At 44.7% G+C, this 19080-nt stretch overlaps 3 protein-coding genes across 5 annotated transcripts in view; 1 reads left to right on the forward strand and 2 right to left on the reverse strand.

Annotated features, from left to right (window-relative positions):
* The window catches only part of LOC141047286 (uncharacterized), a 527896-nt gene that overhangs the window by 339109 nt on the left and 169707 nt on the right, over positions 1–19080 (forward strand). The window lies entirely within an intron of this gene.
* Positions 1–19080, reverse strand: part of LOC141047344 (uncharacterized) — a 549461-nt gene that overhangs the window by 102989 nt on the left and 427392 nt on the right. The gene's annotated exons all lie outside the window — the stretch shown is intronic.
* Positions 16915–19080, reverse strand: part of LOC141047325 (gastrula zinc finger protein XlCGF66.1-like) — a 56750-nt gene continuing 54584 nt past the window's right edge. The window contains exon 7 of the mRNA XM_073542385.1: positions 16915–18007. Coding sequence (XP_073398486.1) covers positions 17103–18007 — 905 coding nt within the window. The 3' untranslated portion in view covers positions 16915–17102. The remainder of the gene's footprint in view (positions 18008–19080) is intronic.

A 19080-nucleotide genomic window follows, 5' to 3' on the forward strand; every position in this document is an offset into this window, starting at 1 on the left:
CGGGAATCCAGGTTCTCACATTTGTCTCCAAAGGCTAAGTCCTTTTTCCCAACTTCTGAGCATGCCCACGGGACGAGCTCCCATTGGAGTCCAGGAGTCAGGTGCTCAGGTCCTGCTCCTGATTCCATTGGCTTAGCTCAGGGCTCTGGAGATTTCTGGCAGGTCCCGAACGCTATAAAAAGTGCACATGGCCGCTATGCCATGCGCTAGTATTTTCATACTGCTGTTGTATGTATGGTGACGGATGCTTGGACTGGTGACTGACTTTTTAAGAAACCCCTTCCCTCTGATAATACGATTGTGTGAGTGATTGGGCAGCCGCCAGTAGCAGCGTCACAGCGCACTCCAGCTATTCCTGTCTCAGCAGCTAGCGTCCTGCATCGCGCCAGCGATATCGCGGTGTCTCCACTGAGGCTCCGTTCACACCGCGCTGCGATTGCAGTTCCTCGAGCGTTCGCAGTTGCGACGTCTCACACCTCTTTTCACGGTAGGTCTTGTCGGAGTAGTTCTGACATTTAAGGCTGCTCCAGTGACCCTTTATTACCGTGTCACTGTTGTTCTGTTGCTTAAACAGACACAGCGTTTTGTGTACTTTAAGGTTGCGGCTCTGTGTCCTTAACAGAGCTTGCTTCAGTGCACTCTGGGTGCAGTTAATCCCGTGCACTTTATTGCCATAGTGCTCTGCCTCTCTAGCAGCGGTCATATCACCTGCCGCACGGTGGACCCCGAATGGCGAAGGCACTTTAATTTTTTTTTTTTAGTGCCTTCCGCCACTCCTAACATCCTGTTGACCTTAGGAAAATAAAAAATTGGTGACTAAAAGATCATGTTTGTGGAAAAAATATGATTTTTTTATTTTCACGCCCGGGCGTTATACACTTCTGTGAAGCACTTGGGGGTTCAATGTGCTCACCACACATCTAGATAAGTTCCTTGGGGGTCTAGTTTCCAAAATGGGGTCACATGTGGGGGGTTTCCACATTTTAGGCACATCAGGGGCTCTCCAAACGCGACATTGCATCCAATATCAATTCCAGACAATTTTGCATTGAAAAAGTCAAACGGAGCTCCTTCCCTTCCAAGCTCTGCCATGCGCCCAAATAGTGGTTTACCTCCACATATAGGGTATCAGTATAGTCAGGACAAATTGCACAATAACTTTTGGGGTCCTGTTACCCTTGGAAAAATAAAAATTTGGGATGAAAAGATCATTGTTGTGGAAAAAACATTATTTTTTAATTTTACAGCTGTACATTATAAACTTATGTGAAGCCCATGGGGGTTCAAAGTTCTCACCACACATTTAGATAAGTTCCTTGGGGGGTCTAGTTTCCAAAATGGTGTCACTTGTGGGGGGTTTCCACTGTTTAGGCACATCAGTGGCTATCCAAACACGACATGGTGTCCAATCTCAATTCCAGCCAAAAAAGTCAAATGGCGCTGCTTCCCTTCCAAGCTCTGCCATGCGCCCAAATAGAGGTTTACACCCACAAATAGGGTATCAGCGTACTCAGGACAAATTGCACAATAACTTTTTGGGTCCTTTTACCCTTGTGAAAATAAAAATTGGGGGGGAAAGATCATTTTTGTGGAAAAATATGATTTTTTTTAATTGTATGACTGTACGTTATAAAATTCTGTGAAGCCCTTGGGGGTTCAAAGTTCTCACTACATAGCTATACAAGTTTCCTAAGGGTTCTAGTTTCCAAAACGGGGTCACTTTTGGGGGTTTTCCACTGTTTAGGCCCATCAGGGGCTCTCCAAACGTGACATGGCGTCCGATCTCAATTCCAGCCAATTTTGCATTGAAAAAGTCAAACGGCGCTACTTCCCTTCCGAGCTCTGCCATGCGCAGAAACAGTGATTCCCTCCCACATATCAGGTATCAGCGTACTCAGGACAAATTGCACAATAACTTTTGTGGTCCAATTTCTTCTGTTACCCTTGGTAAAATAAAAAAATTAGACCTGAATTAATTTTTTTGTGAAAAAAAAGTTAAATGTTCATTTTTTTTTTTTACACAGGAAAGATGTATATCTTTGTACCCTGTTAGCCAGTAGATATAAAAATATTCAGGATTGAGAGTCCTCAGTAGTTGATACCTTTTAATTGCTAACTGAAAAGATGGTAACACATTGCAAGCTTTCGAGACTACTCAGGTCTATTCATCAGGCTAGACTAATACAAAATCTGAAGTCACATATTTATGCACAATACAGCCTAGAAGGATACATTCAGGACACAACTGACCTATTGAATAAACTAGCAGCAATAGGTCCTCTACCAGAAGGAACCATCCTGGCCACCATGGATTTGGAATCTTTGTACTCTAATATCCCACACCAAGATGGTTTAAATGCCTGCAAATTCTTCATGGAAAACACAGGGACTGATGCTGATGCTGTGGTGAAACTTATAAAATTCATCCTCACCCACAATTACTTTGAATTTGACAACAGGATCTATCTACAGGAGACTGGCACAGCTATGGGAAGTACAATGGCTCCACAGTATGCAAATCTTTTCATGGCCAAGCTTGAAAGTGACTTTTTGTCCTCATGCCCCATCAAGGAATCACCTGCTACATTACAAAGCTAAAGAAGAAAATAACCGAGTGCCTCTAGTAGTCACCTACAACCCAAATCTGGAGGTGCTAAGGGGAGCTGCACGGAAATTACAACCTTTACTACAAAAAGATGGCCGATTAAAATCCATTTTTCCAGACCCCCACTGCTGTGTTTTAGGCAGCCCCCAAATTTAAGAAGCATCATTGTCAGAAGCTCCCTGTCCTCTCCAACAGCTGCAGGAACCTTTCCTTGCAACCAGAAAAAATGTAAAACCTGTCCATTTATACTGACCACGGACAAGATAAAGATCCCCAACTCACATCAGGACCACAAGATCCCAGGTACTTTCACCTGCATTACATCTAATGTGGTGTACTTAATTATTTGTACTAAATGTCCAACTGGGGGTCTGTATGTGGGGGAGACAGGGCAAACGCTTAGAGCAAGGATGAATTCTCATCGTCACACAATAGGAGAAAAAAGAATGGATCTACCTGTGGCAAAACATTTCTGTATCCCTGATCACAGCAACGTGGATATGAAATTACTGGTATTGAAAGGTAACTTCAATTCTCAGAGAGAGAGACGAGTTTGGGAGTACAAATTTATGACGACCTTTGACACTCTCAGTGCTGGAATGAATGTGTCGCATGGATTTATGTCTTTTTACATCAATTAAGGAATTTCCTTTTAAAACCGTGTGGGGGCATCACAACACAGAACTAGACCCCAATCAGAGGACCATAAAACATCCAGACTCCTTATCTATGAACTGGTCCAATGTTTATATTTATGTTTCTCCCTCTCCCATATTGATAGTTCCGCTTCACGTCACTTATCTTATCTATTGCATTTTTTCTAGGCTGTATTGTGCATAAATATGTGACTCCATTTTTTTTAAACATTCAAAAAATTCCTGTGAAGCACCTGAAGGGTTAATAAACTGGGTATTTTCTATCATATGGACCCCCAAAGTGATTTCAAATGTGATGTGGTCCCTTAAAAAAAATGGTGTTGTAAAAATGAGAAATCGCTGGTTAAGTTTAAGCCTTATAACGTCCTAAAAAAAATAAATAGTTCCAAAATTGTGCTGATGTAAACATGTGGGAAATGTTACTTAAGTTTTTTGTGTACCATATCTCTGTGATTTAATGGCATACAAATTCAAAGTTGGAAAATTGCGAAGTTTTCAGAAATTTTGCCAAATTTATGTTTTTTTTCACAAATAAACGCAAGTTATATCAATGAAATTTTACCACTAACAAAGTACAATATGTCACGAGAAAACAATGTCAGAATCACTGGGATCCATGAAGCGTTCCAGAGTAGTATTCTGCTACAGATGGATCTGGATAAGTTGGGAACTTGGGCCGAAAGGTGGCAGACGCAGTTTAACAATGATAAATGTAAGGTTATACACATGGGAAGAAGGAATCAATATCACCGTTACACACTGAACGGTAAACCACTGGGTAAATCTGACATGGAGAAGGACTTGGGGATCCTAGTTAATGATAAACTTACCTGGAGCAGCCAGTGCCAGGCAGCGGCTGCCAAGGCAAACAGGATCATGGGGTGCATTAAAAGAGGTCTGGATACACATGATGAGAGCATTATACTGCCTCTGTACAAATCTCTGGTGAGACCGCACATGGAGTACTGTGTACAGTTTTGGGCATCGGTGCTCAGGAAGGATATGATGGAACTAGAGCGGGTACAAAGGAGGGCAACAAAATTAATAGAGGGGATGGGGGAACTACAATACCCAGAGAGACTAGCAAAATTAGGATTATTTAGTCTAGAAAAAAGACGTCTGAGGGGCGATCTAATAACCAAGTATAAGTATATAAGGGGACAATACAAATATCTCTCCGAGGATCTGTTTATACCAAGGAAGGTGACGGTCACAAGGGGGCATTCTCTGCGTCTGGAGGAGAAAAGGTTTTTCCACCAACATAGAAGAGGATTCTTTACAGTTAGGGCAGTGAGAATCTGAAATTCCCTACCTGAGGAGATGGTGATGGCGAACTCAGTCAAAGGGTTCAAGAGAGGCCTGGATGTCTTCCTGGAGCGCAACAATATTGTATCTTACAGTTATTGTTAGGTTCTTTAGAAGGACGTAGATCTGGGGATTTATTCTGACAGAATTTTAGAGGCTGAACTGGATGGACTAATGTCTTTTTTCAGCCTTACTAACTATGTTACTATGACCTCGTAAAGGGACAGTGGTCAGAATTGTAAAAATTGGACTGGTCATTAACATGCAAACCACCCCTGGGGGTAAAGGGGTTAATGTTGTCGATCATAAAAACAAAGTTTGGCCAGAAAGACTGGACCTGGTCTTGTAGGGACCATATGAGCACATTCAGCAGCACAGAAGGGAGAGAATGTAGATTCATCCAATAAGATATCAGGGTTCAAGGAATCCATCAGCATCATTGATCTCCACTTTCTCTTACAGACCCATCATATTACTTTTCTTCAAGTGATTTTATAACTTGTCAGCACATTCTACTTATGCTGTCATTCGGCTTTGTAGTTTACAGACCTAGGCAGGTAACGGTCAGCGTCTTCTATTCCCAGGTGGTAGGTGGATCTTCTAGGTGGTAAGTTCTATAGAAAAGGGATTTCAATGCCCAAAGTCATTTGAATAGTTTTGGGTGGAGGATAATGTTGTAGTTGGGAGGCAAAATGGTGAACATGGTAATGCGGCCGGACTACACCACCGATAAAGCAGCCATAGCCGGCTGACTGAGAAGAATCTGTGACTTTTCTGCATTTAGTGGTAACTTCTCACCTGGGCAGTTATATGTAGGAATCTGTTCTTTACACCACTCATCACCCCTCACATATGTCTATTTACAATATTTGGATCAGGTCTTCACCCTGTAAGAAATATTGTAAAAGTCACAGACAGATGGAGAAGTCACATCTATGATCAGCTCTAATCCTGCCATCTCCACCGTTCTCATTACACAAGTATAAAACATATAATACTTGTGGATAAAACAAGACTGAGCACAAGACCTTCACAGCCATCTATGGGTCGCCCTCCCAGGGCTGTGGGGTACTCGATACCGGGCCGGTGTCCGGGGGATGTGTCACAGCAGCTGCGACCCGGTCCGTGGCCCTGGGCGCCCAATGTCAATGGCGGTGATGTTAAAGGTGTTAGGGTTTATTAGAATAGTTCGTGACGCCACCCGTGGTGTTTGGCAAGTAAGATGTTGAGCCAACGCTGCATGCAGATCCGCTGGGACTGATGGTGTAGTGCAGCAAAGATGGTGTAGCTACCCACAGGTGGAGCTGTAGTCCCAGGGCAGTGTAGGTGCAATGGATGAGGAGAGGCACGGTATGGTATGGGTGCTGGTACCCAGGTGTAACGGTGCGGGAATAACTGGAGGACACCAGAGTGTGCGGTTCCAAAGCTTTACTCACTGTTTGCAGTTCACACAACTGCCTGCCTCCGTACCGTGTTCTCCAGGTCAGGGCTCCAGCCAATCTCCAGGCAGGATAGGATTCTCCCTTCCACACTCCGCCAATATGTACCTTACTGAACGACTCCTCCAATGCGCCTTTAGGTGCGAAGCACTCCAGTACTTAGTTACCCTGGAATGCTTCTCTCTAGGTGTTCCTAGTCTTTACTTGTATGACAGACAGCTGTAGCCTCTATCGGGGACTCCTCTCAGAGTCCTGGCTCACAAATCGGTTGCTGTTGTGTCCCAAGTCTATGGTGGGAGTAAGGCGTTAGTGGCTCACTACTCCTCCGGTGTCTGTTGCCGGACATAAAGATCCAATCAACCTCGGGGACCGGGCCCCGACCTTTGCGCTATCTGGACCGGAAGGGTTCTCTCTCTTTCTCAACCAGCTTCCCACCATCCTTCTATTCTCCTTCGTTCCGATCTGTTCTATCTCTCTTATGGAATCTGTAGTTTCCAGTCTACGTCTCTTTCTCCTCTTCCTTCTCTGAGGAGCTCGTTCCACTAAGACCAGTCCACAGCCTCTCCTGACTGACTGCCTTCCTCCGCCTTGAACCCCTGTCAGGCTGACCTGCTGTCAGCCTGCTCTCTTCCTCAGACCCTCGCCTGGCTCCTTCTTCTCTGGGACTCACCCCAGACTAACCTGAAATCCTACACTTTCCCTCTCTTTTGTATCATCTCACTCCACCTGCCTCCCAGCAAATCTCGTGTTACGAAGTAGGGTTCCATGAGGGGTGCTCTGCTAACCCCCAGCCTGTAGCTGTTAGGTGGCCCCACTGAACTATCCTGTGTGTGGAATGCAGGTGTGGATGTGGTCAGGATTTCCCACCCTACCTGGATGATGGGGCACTACACCTTAGGAGAAGGTGCAGTACCTCTGTGGCGACTGAAGCCTCAGGGGCGCCACATCTACACATCATAGGGGAGATCTCATGACAACTTCTCTCCATCTACCTGGTGATTCTGAGGAACATTGGGATCTCCATGTTGATAGTCCTGTGGAAGAACAGGACAAAAACATCTCTCTGCTGTTATCCTCTTATTGGATAGATCTGGAGGAAACACATACACTGAGACTAAATTTATTCTTTACATACAGATAATTATAGGCCATGTGTTAGGGCTGGCGGAATGCACCAGATTATAAAATAGTAGAGAGTGCGTTCGCAGCCCGGGGTCCACCGTGCAGAGGTGGTACACTGCTGCTAGATAATGGCAGAAGGGATTACGCCACCCAGTGTGAACAGGAGCGGATTCTGTTACTTCACAGAACCGCACAGCCACTTCAAAGTGAATGCCGGAGCCTGTTTAGCTCTCAGAGCCTGGTCACAGAGTGCACAGCAAACAGCCACAGAACTCCACCCCAAGGCACGGGGTTAGAATCCTTCTAGGCCACTGAGTGCAAGGCGTCGCTGCCACGAACGCCGCTATAGATGCTGGTTAAGGAGTGCGGAGCACTTGCTCTGAGGCGTGCCGAGTCACTGATAGTGACTAATATCTGACTCAACTCTGTCCTACCTACGCCTAAGCCTGGGCACTAGCAGGCTAGGCTGCACAACACATGTGGGTCGCCCTCACATCCCAGGGCTATGGGGTACTCGGTACCCGGCCGGTGTCTCTGGGGAATGTGTCACAGCAGCGGTGACCCGGTCCGTGGCCCTGGGCGCCCAATATCAATGGTGGTTTGTGGTTTAGTTTTTATGGGTAGTTCGTGACGCCACCTGTGGTGTTCGGCAAGCATGATGTTAGGCCGACGCTGCATGCAGATCCTCTGGGACTGATGGTGTGTGCAGCATAGATGGTAAAGCTCCCCACAGGTGGTGCTGTAGTCCCAGGGCAGTGTAGACGCTGGTAGTCAGATGTAGCAGAGCTCAGTGTGTCGGTGCAGAATGAATGGAAGACACAGTTGTAGTTCCAAGGCTTTACTCTCAGTTCTTAGTGCACACCAGTGCCCGCCTCAGTACCGTGTCCTCCGGGGCAGAGACTCAGCCAACCTCCAGGCCAGATAGGGCTCTCCCTGCCAACACTCCGCCAATGTGTGCCTTCTCTGAATGACTCCTCCAATGCGCCTTTGAGGGCGAAGCACTCCAGTACTTAGTTGCCCTGGAATGCCTCTCTAGGTGTTCCTAGTCTCTACTTGTATAACAGACAGCTGTAGCCTGCTCGGGGACCTCCTGGATCCCGGCTCTCTATTCAGTTGCTGTTGTGTCCCAAGTCTTGGATGGGAGTAGTGCATTTACAGCCAACTACTCCACTGGTGTCTGCTTCAGAACCATAAGTGTACATACAACCTCGGAGACCGGGCCCCGACTTTGCGCTGTGAACCTATAGGCAGGGTACTCTCTCAACCCACTCCTCCTCTCTGTTCTCTTCTCCTTCGTTCCGTACTTGACTTCTCTCTTATGGAAATGCAGGTTACAGTTCTACGTCTCTCTCCTTCTCTCTCTCTCCTTTTCCGTGCCAGCTGGCTCAGGTCACCGAGGCAGCTGCAGCACTCCTTCCTCTCTTTCCTTTCCCCCGGGAGATCTTCCACTCAGACCAGTCCTCAGTCTCTCCTGACTGACTGTCTTTCCTCCTCCTGACCTCCCGGTCTCACTGACTTCCTCTCAGACTGACCTGTAATTCCTATCCTTCCCCTTCTTTTATACTAACTCCACCCACCTCCCAGCACATCTCGTGTTACGAAGCAGGGTTCCACGAAAGGTGATCTGCTACACCCTGAGCCTGAAGCTGCAATGTGACCCCACTGAACTATCCTGTGTGTGGGATGCAGGTGTTGGAGTGTGGCAAGGAGTTCCCACCTTACCTGGATGGTGGGGCACTATACCTTAGGAGAAGGTGCAGCACCTCTGTGGCGACTGAGCCTCAGGGGTGCCACATATGCGTACCAAGGGTAGGGGTTTCATAATGAGTCAGTCACCAGAGACATTCATACGTGCATCCATCACTCACTCCTTATAGTCAGAAAATACTGGCTATCCTAGCGCATGGCCGAGCGGCCATGTGAACCTTTTATAGCCACGAGCGTCCGGGACCTTCCTGGCTTCTCGGATGGGCCAATCCGAACACGAGCAGGACCTGAGTACGTGACCTTCGATCTCCAATGGGAGATCACACCACGGGCATGCTCAGTGGCCCGACATGAGGACTTAGTCCCTGGAGAATCTCGCTGCTGAGCAGCATGCATTGCCATAGCTGTGCCAGAGGTAGCAGCAGCAAGCAAACCCACAGAGCTGGTCCGGGCAGAGCGCTGGGACCAACGAGTTCGCTGAACAAGCTCCTCTGTGGCTGGAGAGGAATGGGAGACCGCCGGAAGTCTGACGCCTAACACCATGTGTATTTAGTCCTGTCTATTACCTGGAGATGTGAGGGGCTGGGGAACCTCCATCATGACGTCCTTGTATAGACATTTATGTCCTTCTAAATACTTCCACTCCTCCATGGAGAAATAGACAGCGACATCCTGACACCTTATAGGAACCTGACACATACAATGATACCGTCATCCCCTGCTCCCTTCATAGCGTTACTGTATAATGTCCCAGCATTCCCAGCAGTGTCACCACTCCAGTCAGCAACTCAATCATCTTGTAGACGAGTTCTAGGATCTTCTGGCCATTGATGTCCTCATGTATTAGGTGGTGAGGTGGAGGCCCCGTGATTGGGCTCAGGAGTCTTCCACATCCCTCAGACACAGGGTCCTGACAGCACTCACTAGAGGTCTTCTTCACTACTGTGTAATCCTGGTTATGGAGAGACACAATAATAAATCTCACTACAGACATTTCCAGAGTCCTCACCTCTCCAGTTCTGTCCATTTGTTATTCCCATAGATAAGAATGATGTAATGTGACGCCATCAGAATCTCTCACCTCTCCAGTAAGCCGGAAGAGGATCTCTAGGGTGAGGTGTAATATCCTCTCCGCCATCTTTAATGGGTAAACTAAGAAAATTTTCTTCTATAGAAGATCGTCACTGAGAGGATCCGATATTGTAGAGACCTGAATGAGAAGATGAGCCGATGTAACATCATAAAAATCCTGTGTAATAATACAAATACTGGAGATAATAAAGGAAACATATCAGGAAATGTATTATATTACAGTATTTAGTTTCCTTCTTTACATCTACTAATAAAACCTATATATTTTAGGCCACAGACAACAAGCATTTTCTTCCTCGGAGTTGGTAGCTGAATGATAGCCATGGTCGGCACCTTCCTGCAGAAGTGTTTTTTTTTACTCAGTATGTGATGGTATTCATTATGTAAACTAGGGGGCAGGTCAGTGAGGTAGCAGTGACCTGTCAGCAGTCTGCATTATGAATATATAATCAGGGCACCACATACATGAACCCCGCCTTAGGGCACGAGTATATCATTAACACAAAACTGACTGTAAAAATTAAGAAACAGCCACAAGATGGATTTCATCAACCAAGGTATGATTTTATTCAGTATAATGGCGCCAACCTGACACTGTCTGTAGGTTACTGTGCACAATCCTGCTGACAGGTTCCCTTTGAGTAATGAAAAAATCCCAAGTTTATAAAAAAAAGTTGCCATTTTCTGAGACCCATGGCGTCTCTTTTTTTTGGGCTCTGGGGCTGGGTGAGAGCTTATTTTTTGTGTGCTGAGCCATTTTTATTGATACCATTTATGATACCAGATATGATGTTTTGATTGCCTATTATTGCATTTTAATGCAATTTGTGGAGACCCAAAAAGCATAATTCTAGATTTTTCTCACTTATATATATATGTGTCTCATCACCAGGAAGTTGCTCTCTTGTGTGCTCATATAGCTCAGAATAAGGGCTCCCACACAGTATGATGGCCCCCACAGACCCCACACAATATCAGGGCCCCTCAGCTCTTCACTTAATATGATACCCCCCAAAAAACAAAGCACACACTACTCACCCAACCCTGTTCCCGAGGTTCACTTCTCCGGTCTATGCAGTGTGAGTACTAGACCCCATACTACAGGTGTGATGTAGTGACGTTATTGTGCCTGTAGCTCATGGAGTCTCACAGGCGAAGGCTGATGGAGGATCAGGAGCTTTCAACTCCCAGATTCACTTGGGAGTGGCCCATGTTCATGATTCCCATTTAATCTTTCACTTAAGATTTGGGCATATCAGTATTTTTGCAACAGTGTAGGAACTGTGTGTATGTGAGTCATATCTCTCGACTTTGGAGACCACATGCTGCTGTTGTACATGGCAGGCCCAGCCCAGATGGTATGGAGATGATTGAGGGAGACCAAAAATAAACTTTTCTTAACAAGAACTTGATGAGAAGTATATACATCAGATAGCAGGCACAACACTGTATGAATGCTTCTTCTGCATTATGCAGTCAGGAACTTTCCAGTTACATGTGGCGGTACATAACTTTTGGTATAAGCTTCAATTGTCCAGCAAACTGGAGCGCCCCACCAGGGCCAAGCGGGGTACTCGGTACCGGGCCCGTTGATCTCAATGGGAGTTGTCACGGAAGCTGCGACCCGGTCCGTGGCCCTGGGGCTCCATGGCAAAAAAGGGGATGAATGAACAATGAAATAAAGTTTATGAATAGTTCGTGACGCCACCTGTGGTGTTCGGCAAGTGAGGTGTTAGGCCGACGCTGCATGCAGATCCTCTGGGACTGGTGGTGGGTTGCAGCCAAGATGGTGAAGCTCCCCACAGGTGGAGCTGTAGTCCCAGGGCAGTGTAGATGTAGCAATGGAGGAGAGGCACAAGCGGTGTAGAAGCTGGTACCCAGATGTAGCGGTGCTGGATGCATTGGCGCAAGAATGAATGGAGGACACCAAGGCTTGCAGTTCCAAAGCTTAACTCACAGTCTGTAGTACACACAGGTGCCTGCCTCCGTGCCGTGTCCTCCGGGTCAGGGACTCAGTCAACCTCCAGGCAAGATGGAATGCTCCCTTCCAATGCTCCGCCAACATGTGCCTTTCTAAACATCTCCACTATAGCGCCTTTGGTGTGAAGTACTCCTAGTACTGAGTTACACTGGAGTGCCTCCTGACTGATGTTCCCAAGAACTCTACTTGTACGGCAGACAGCTGTAGCCTGCTTTGGGGACTCCTTACTCCTGAGTCCCGGCTCACTATCAATGTTGCTGTTGTGCCCCCAAGTCTTAGATGGGAGTAGTGCATTTACAGCCCACTACTCCACCGGTGTCTGCTGTAGAACCATTAGTGTCCATACAACCTCGGGGACCGGGCCCCGGCCTTGCGCTTAGAACTTCTAGACAGGGTTCTTCCTCTAACCCATGTCCTCTGCTCCCTTTTACTCCTACGTTCCTTACTATTCTTTCCTTCTTATAGAAGGTCAGGTTTCAGTCCAATGTCTTTCTCCTTCTTTCCTTTCCTGTGCCAGCTGGCTCAGATCACTGAGGCAGCTGCAGCACTCCTTCCTCCATCCCTCTTCCAGGGATCCTCACTCCTCTCCGAGTGACTCTCTCTCACTCACTGACTGACTGACCTGAAATCCTAAACCTTCCCACTCTTTTATGTATTTTAACTCCACCCGCCTCCCAGCACGTTCCGTGTTCCAAGCAGGGAACCACCAAAGGTGCTCTGCTACTCTCTAAGCAAGGAGCCGCAATGTGGCTTTGCTGAACTACCATGTTGTGTGGGATGCAAGTGTTGGAGTGTGGTTAGGAGTTCCCACCTTACCTGAATGGTGGGGCACCACACCTCATGAGGAGGTGCAGTACCTCTGTGGCGACTGAAGCCTCAGGGGCGCCACAAAATCTTTATGGGAAGACCCATCATCCGCTTTGAGGACCATATGGGTCAAGATGGACTATGGCCTATCAGATTTCTCATCTCCCAGTTCACTTGTGAGGACATCACTGGCTGAGGTGCATCTGAACGACTCCTCACTAGTACTCTTTAAGTCCATTTGATGAGGGCCACGCTCTACTTGCTGTGGCATTGCATCTTTAGATCTCCATCTAGGGCACAGTTCTGCACTGTTTAAGCAGGCATCATAGCCTGAGCTAAGGACTGCATCCTGTTGCACCCCTTAGCAAACTTTTATCCCCTTAACCCCTTTACCCTCAAGGGTGGTTTGCATGTTAATGACCAGGCCAATTTTTACAATTCTGACCACTGTCCCTTTATGAGGTAATAACTCTGGAACGCTTCCATGGATCCCGGTGATTCTGACAACGTTTCCTTGCGAAATATTATACTTCATTATAGTGGTAAAAATTTCTTTGATATTACTTGCGTTTATTTATGAAAAAAGCAGAAATTTGGCAAAAATTTTGAAAATTTTGCAATTTTTCAACACTGAATTTTCATGCTCTTGAATCACAGAGATATATCACACAAAAAAACCTTTTCTCACATGTCTACTTTACATCAGCACAATTTTGGAAACAAACTTTTTTTTTCTTAGGAAGTTATAAGGGTTAAAGATTGACCAACGATTTCTCATTTTTACAACAGCATTTTTTTTAGAGACCACATCACATTTAAAGTCACTTTGAGGGGTCTATTTGATAGAAAATACTCAAAAGTGACACATTCTAAAAACTGCACCCCTGAAGGTGCTCAAAACCACATTCAAGAAATTTATTAACCCTTCAGGTGCTTCACAGGAATTTTTGGAATATTTTAAAAAAATGAACATTTAACTTTTTCTCACAAAAAATTTACTTCAGATCCAATTTTTTTTTATTTTACCAAGGGTAACAGGAGAAATTGGACCCCAAAAGTTGTTGTGCAATTTGTCCTGAGAACGCTGATACCCCATATGTGCGGGTAAATAACTTTCAGCGTATGGCAGAGCTCAGAAGGGAAGGAGCGCTGTTTGACTTTTCAATGCAAAATTGGCTGGAATTCAGATCGGACGCTATATCGCATTCGGAGAGCCCCTGATATACCTAAACAGTGGAAACCCCCCACAAGTGACACCATTTTGGAAACTAGACCCCCTAAGAAACTTATATAGATGTTTGGTGAGCACTGTGAACCCCAGAGTGCTTAACAGACGTTTCTAACATAGAGCTGTAGAAATAAAAATTATCTTTTCGCCCCAATTTTTTTATGCAATTTGTCTTGCGTTGTTGTGCAATTTGTCTTGAGTACGCTGTTACCCCATATGTGGGGGTAAACCACTGTTTGGTCGCATGGCAGAGCTTGGAAGGGAACGAGCACCATTTGACTTTTTCAACGCAGAATTGGCTGGAATTGAGATCAGACGCCATGTTGCGTTTGGAGAGCACCTGATGTGCCCAAACAGTGGAAACCCCCAATTCTAACTCCAACCCTAACCCCAACACACCCCTAACCCTAATCTCAGCCCTAACCCTAACCCTAGACCTAACCCTAGCCCTAACCCTAACCCTATGGGAAAATGAAAATAAATACATTTTTTTTAAATTTATTATTTTTCCCTAACTAAGGGGGTGATAAAGGGGGGTTTGATTTACTGTTTATGGCGGGTTTTTGTTTGGCAGCTGTCATATGCTAAAAGACGCTTTTTATTGTAAAAATAGTTTTTGCATCACCACATTTTGAGAGCTATAATTTTTCCATATTTTGACCCACTGAGTAATGTGAGGTCTTATTTTTTGCGGGACGAGTTGACATTTTTATTGGTACAATTTTCGGGCACGTGACTTTTTTGATCACTTTTTATTCTGATTTTTGGGATGCAGAATGAACAAAAACCAGCATTTCAAGAATTTCTTTTGAGGGGGTGCATTTACACCATTCCGATGCGGTAAAATTGATAAAGCGGTTTTATTCTTCGGGTCAGTACGGTTACAGCGATACCCCATTTATGTCTTTTTTTATGTTTTGGTGCTTTTATGCAATGAAAACAATTTTATATAAAAAATAATTATTTTTACATCGCTTTATTCTGCGAGCTATACAGTAACTTTTATTTTTTCGCTGACGACGCTGTATGGCAGCTCGTTTTTTGTGGGACAAGATGACGTTTTCAGCGGTAGCATGGATATTTATATGCGTCTTTTTGATCTCGCATTATTGCACTTGTTATTCGGCGGTATGATAATAAAACACTTTTTTTGCTTTGTTTTTTAATTTTAAGGGGTTCAATAAAGGGGTTAACTAATGGGACAGTTTTATAGGGCGGGTCGTTACAGACGTGGCAATACTAAATATGTGTACTTTTATTGTTTTTTTTATTTCCAAAAAATGAATTTATTAGGGAATATTTTTTTTTAAATTTATTTAGCGATTTTTTATAAATTCTTTTTACACTTTTTTTTTAACTTTATTACTTTGTCCCGGGGGGGGGACATCACTCTCATGCATCAGATCGCTGATCTGACACATCACACAGCGCTGTGACAGATCAGCGATCTGACACAGGCGCTGCACATGGCTTCCTCATGCCTGCACTCTGCAGGCTCTGAGGAAGCCGCCTCCCTGAACGCAATGTTCCCCTGTTCACGCCAACAGGCCACGTCCAGGCCCATTTGAAGGTCACCAATGACCATCTGGATGAACCAGAGGAGGCATAGGAGAAGGACATGTGGTCAGATGAGACCAAAAGTGAACTTTTTGGTATGAACTCCATACGCTATGTGTTGCGGAACAAGAAGGATGAGTATTAGCCCAAGAACACCATCCCAACCATGAAGCATATTCCCTCAATAAGAGCATTGAAGATGGGTCGAGGCTGGGTCTTCAAGCAGAACAATGACCCGAAACACACAGACAGGGAAACTATGGAGTGACTACTTAAGAAGCATTTCAAGATCCTCGAGTGACCTAACCAGTCTCCAGACCTGAACCCAACAGAAAATCTTTGGAGGGAGCTGAAACTCAATGTTGCCAAGATCTGTATGGAGGAGTGGGTCAAAAATCCAGTTTTTCTATTGTATCAAATACTTATTTCATGCAATAAAATTCAAATTAATTATTTAAAAATCATACAATGTGATTTTCTGTTTTTTATTGTTAGATTCTGTCTCTCACAGTTGAAGGTGGGAAAACTTGCAAAATCTGCAGTGTATCAAATACTTATTTTCCCTACTGTATCCTAAGAAAATGTGTTCTCCAAGAATCAAATAGCGCTCTTTCCCTCCCAAGTCTCGCCGTGTGGGTATGAAGTACTGTACAGTCACATATGGGGTATTGCCACATTCATCTGCAATTGTCTGACAAATTTTGGTGCCATTTTTACCCATTTCCCCTTGTAAAAATGTAAAACAATTTAGTGGTAAAAAATAATTATTTTTTCTTCATCGCCCAATGATATAAAATTCTGGGACAAAGATGAACTAATTGAGAACAGGAGTTTGTAAAATGGTGTCTCTTATTGGAGGGTTCTGCTGTTCTGGGACCTCTGATAATGTGACATGGCACCCTCAAACCATAACAGCAAAATGTGCCCAGTGCCCACGCAGCATTTCTGCCACTTTTGCCGCGGGTAAAAAGCATGTGGAATTTGCTTACGATTTTCCGCAAAACACAAGCGTTTTGCAAGCGTTTTTAGCTTGCAGAATGCTAGTGCTTTTCCAAGCGATTTGAAGCATCGCTTGGAAAAGTGATTGACAGGTTGGTCACACTTGTCAAGCCTTGTGCTTGACAAGTGTGACCAACTTTTTACTATTGATGCTGCCTATGCAAAAAAAAATAAAAAATGGGGATATACTTACCCTCTTGTCGGCCCCCGGAGTCCTCCCGGCCCTCAGCGGCGCTGCCAGCAAGTTCCGTTCCCATTGCGCGAATGACCTCTGATGAAGCAGTCATCAGAGGTCATTTGCGCAATGCATCCCTGGGAACGCAACTTGCTGGCAGTGCCGCTGAGGGCCGGGAGGACTCCGGGGGCCGACAAGAGGGTAAGTATATCCCCATTTTTTTATTTTAATTCTAGTTTTTAGAGGAATATGGTACCCAGGGCCTGGAGGAGAGCCTCCTCTCCTCCAGACCCTGGGTACCATCCGCACATGAAACGCTCACTTTTTGCATGGTGGGCATGGCCACATGGGTAAAGTGAGCGTTTCAATGCAATCCTATGGTGGCAGAATCACCACGACTCTGGAAAATTAATGGACATACTGCAGATTTTACCGCAATGCGATTCCGCAGTGGAAAAATCCACAGCATGGGCACAGCAATTGCGGATTGCATTGAAAATCCACTGTGTGAGTTCTCTGGTGCTTAACCAAATCTGATTTCTTTGAAACACATATTCCACATTCTGAACAGGAAAAAGGCATCTCCCCTGTATGAGTTCTCTGGTGGTTAGTCAAATGTGATTTCTGTGTAAAACATTTCTCACATTCTGAACATGAAAAAGGCTTCTCCCCTGTGTGACTGCTCTGATGTTTAACAAGATGCTCTTTCCGGTTAAAACATATCCCAGATTCTGAACAGGAAAAAGGCTTCTCCTCTGTGTGAGTTCTCTGGTGCTTAACCAAATGTGATTCCTTTGTAAAACATTTCCCACATTCTGAAAAGCAAAAAGGCTTCTCCCCTGTATGAGTTCTCTGGTGGCTATCAAGAACCGATTTCCGGTTAAAACATTTTCCACATTCTGAACAAGAAAAAGGCTTCTGCACTGTGTGAGTTCTCTGGTGTATAACAAGACTGCATTTCCGGTTAAAACATTTCCCACATTCTGAACATGAAAAAGGCTTCTCCCCTGTGTGGGTTCTCTGGTGCCTAACAAAATGTGATTGCCATATAAAATATTTCCCACATTCTGAACAAGAAAATGACCTCTTTGATTTAGGAGCAGTTTGTTTTTTAATGGCTCTTTTGTGACTTTGATCTTCCTTAGTAGTCGGTAATGAATCAGAAGATGGGACCTGTTTTATAGGATCAGATGACCGATCTTTGCTGTGAAGGGATGATGATATATCTGGAGTAACAGCAGTCACTTCAGTTGTATCCTGTGTAATCTCAAGAGCATCACATTTAAAAATTGAAGATGTCCGCTGTCCCTCTGATCTCCTGGTACAGTCATCTGCTAAGATAAAAAACATTATTTTTTTTAATAAAAGATCCTTGAGTTTTATATTTTTGAACATTTCTACTTAAACTGTCAATAAATATGGCATGTTATGTAAAAAACTTTAATTATTTACCTAGACAATGACAGTTCACAGTCTAATAGAAAACCTTGTTGGGTGAACCAGTAGTGTGTGGTGTTCAACTGTTTGTTCATTCTGCTTCCCAAATATAGAATTATAAGAAACCAATCAATGTTATGTAGGCAAAAACAGTAAAAAATTCTCATCTCATAAAAAACAAGTTACTACTCAGGTCCATCATCAGTAAATGGAAACATAGAGGTTCCCACACTATTAGTGACTCAAAGGCTTTTGAAAAGCAAAAAGGTTTCTATAATCCAATCCAGCAAAATCCTCTCTCACTTCAGAGTCTTGCGGTGTGCTCAGACAACATTTAGGATCCCTGTATTTAGCAATATTATAGTGAGAAGAATCCGCTTAATTTGTGGTGTGTGTCTCCTGCAGCACAAACTGGGCACTATGTGTTGGGTAGTAAAATGGCAAATGTGTAATCTTCAATCACCAACATCCACTGCGTGTTAATTTCCGGAAAGTTGCTGTGGAGTCAAATATTCACTCCTCCTAAGGGTTACAACCCTCAGTGAATTAATTTATAAAATGGAATCACTTTATGGGGATTTCAACTATTCTGGTTTTCTGTCATTAGGGCTTCTGCATATGATGTGTCCAATCTCATCTGGGATCTGTTCCTGCTGTCCAGCTGGAGTAATCTGCTCCCTACTTCAGCCAATTGGAAAGTACCACACCCTACTAAAGCTCAAAGCATATTGTCGTTGTTCTCCTCTGGTTAAATCCTCTGTGCTCAGCATGAAGCTTGTGTATTTGTTTCCTGTTTGACCATGGCCCGTTTACTGACTGTTCTCGTGTCTTCTGATTCTGTATTCTGTCCTTCTGGTTCTGACCCAGTTACCTGACTATTCTTCTTGCCACCTGTACTACATACATACTACACTTTTTCACACACTTTTGGCATTGCTGTGTGAAAAAGTTCCCACACAGCATTTGCCAT

The sequence above is a fragment of the Dendrobates tinctorius genome, unplaced genomic scaffold, assembly GCF_039654945.1.
Source record: "Dendrobates tinctorius isolate UK_male_01 unplaced genomic scaffold, ASM3965494v1 ptg000126l, whole genome shotgun sequence".
NCBI classification, from domain to species: domain Eukaryota; kingdom Metazoa; phylum Chordata; class Amphibia; order Anura; family Dendrobatidae; genus Dendrobates; species Dendrobates tinctorius.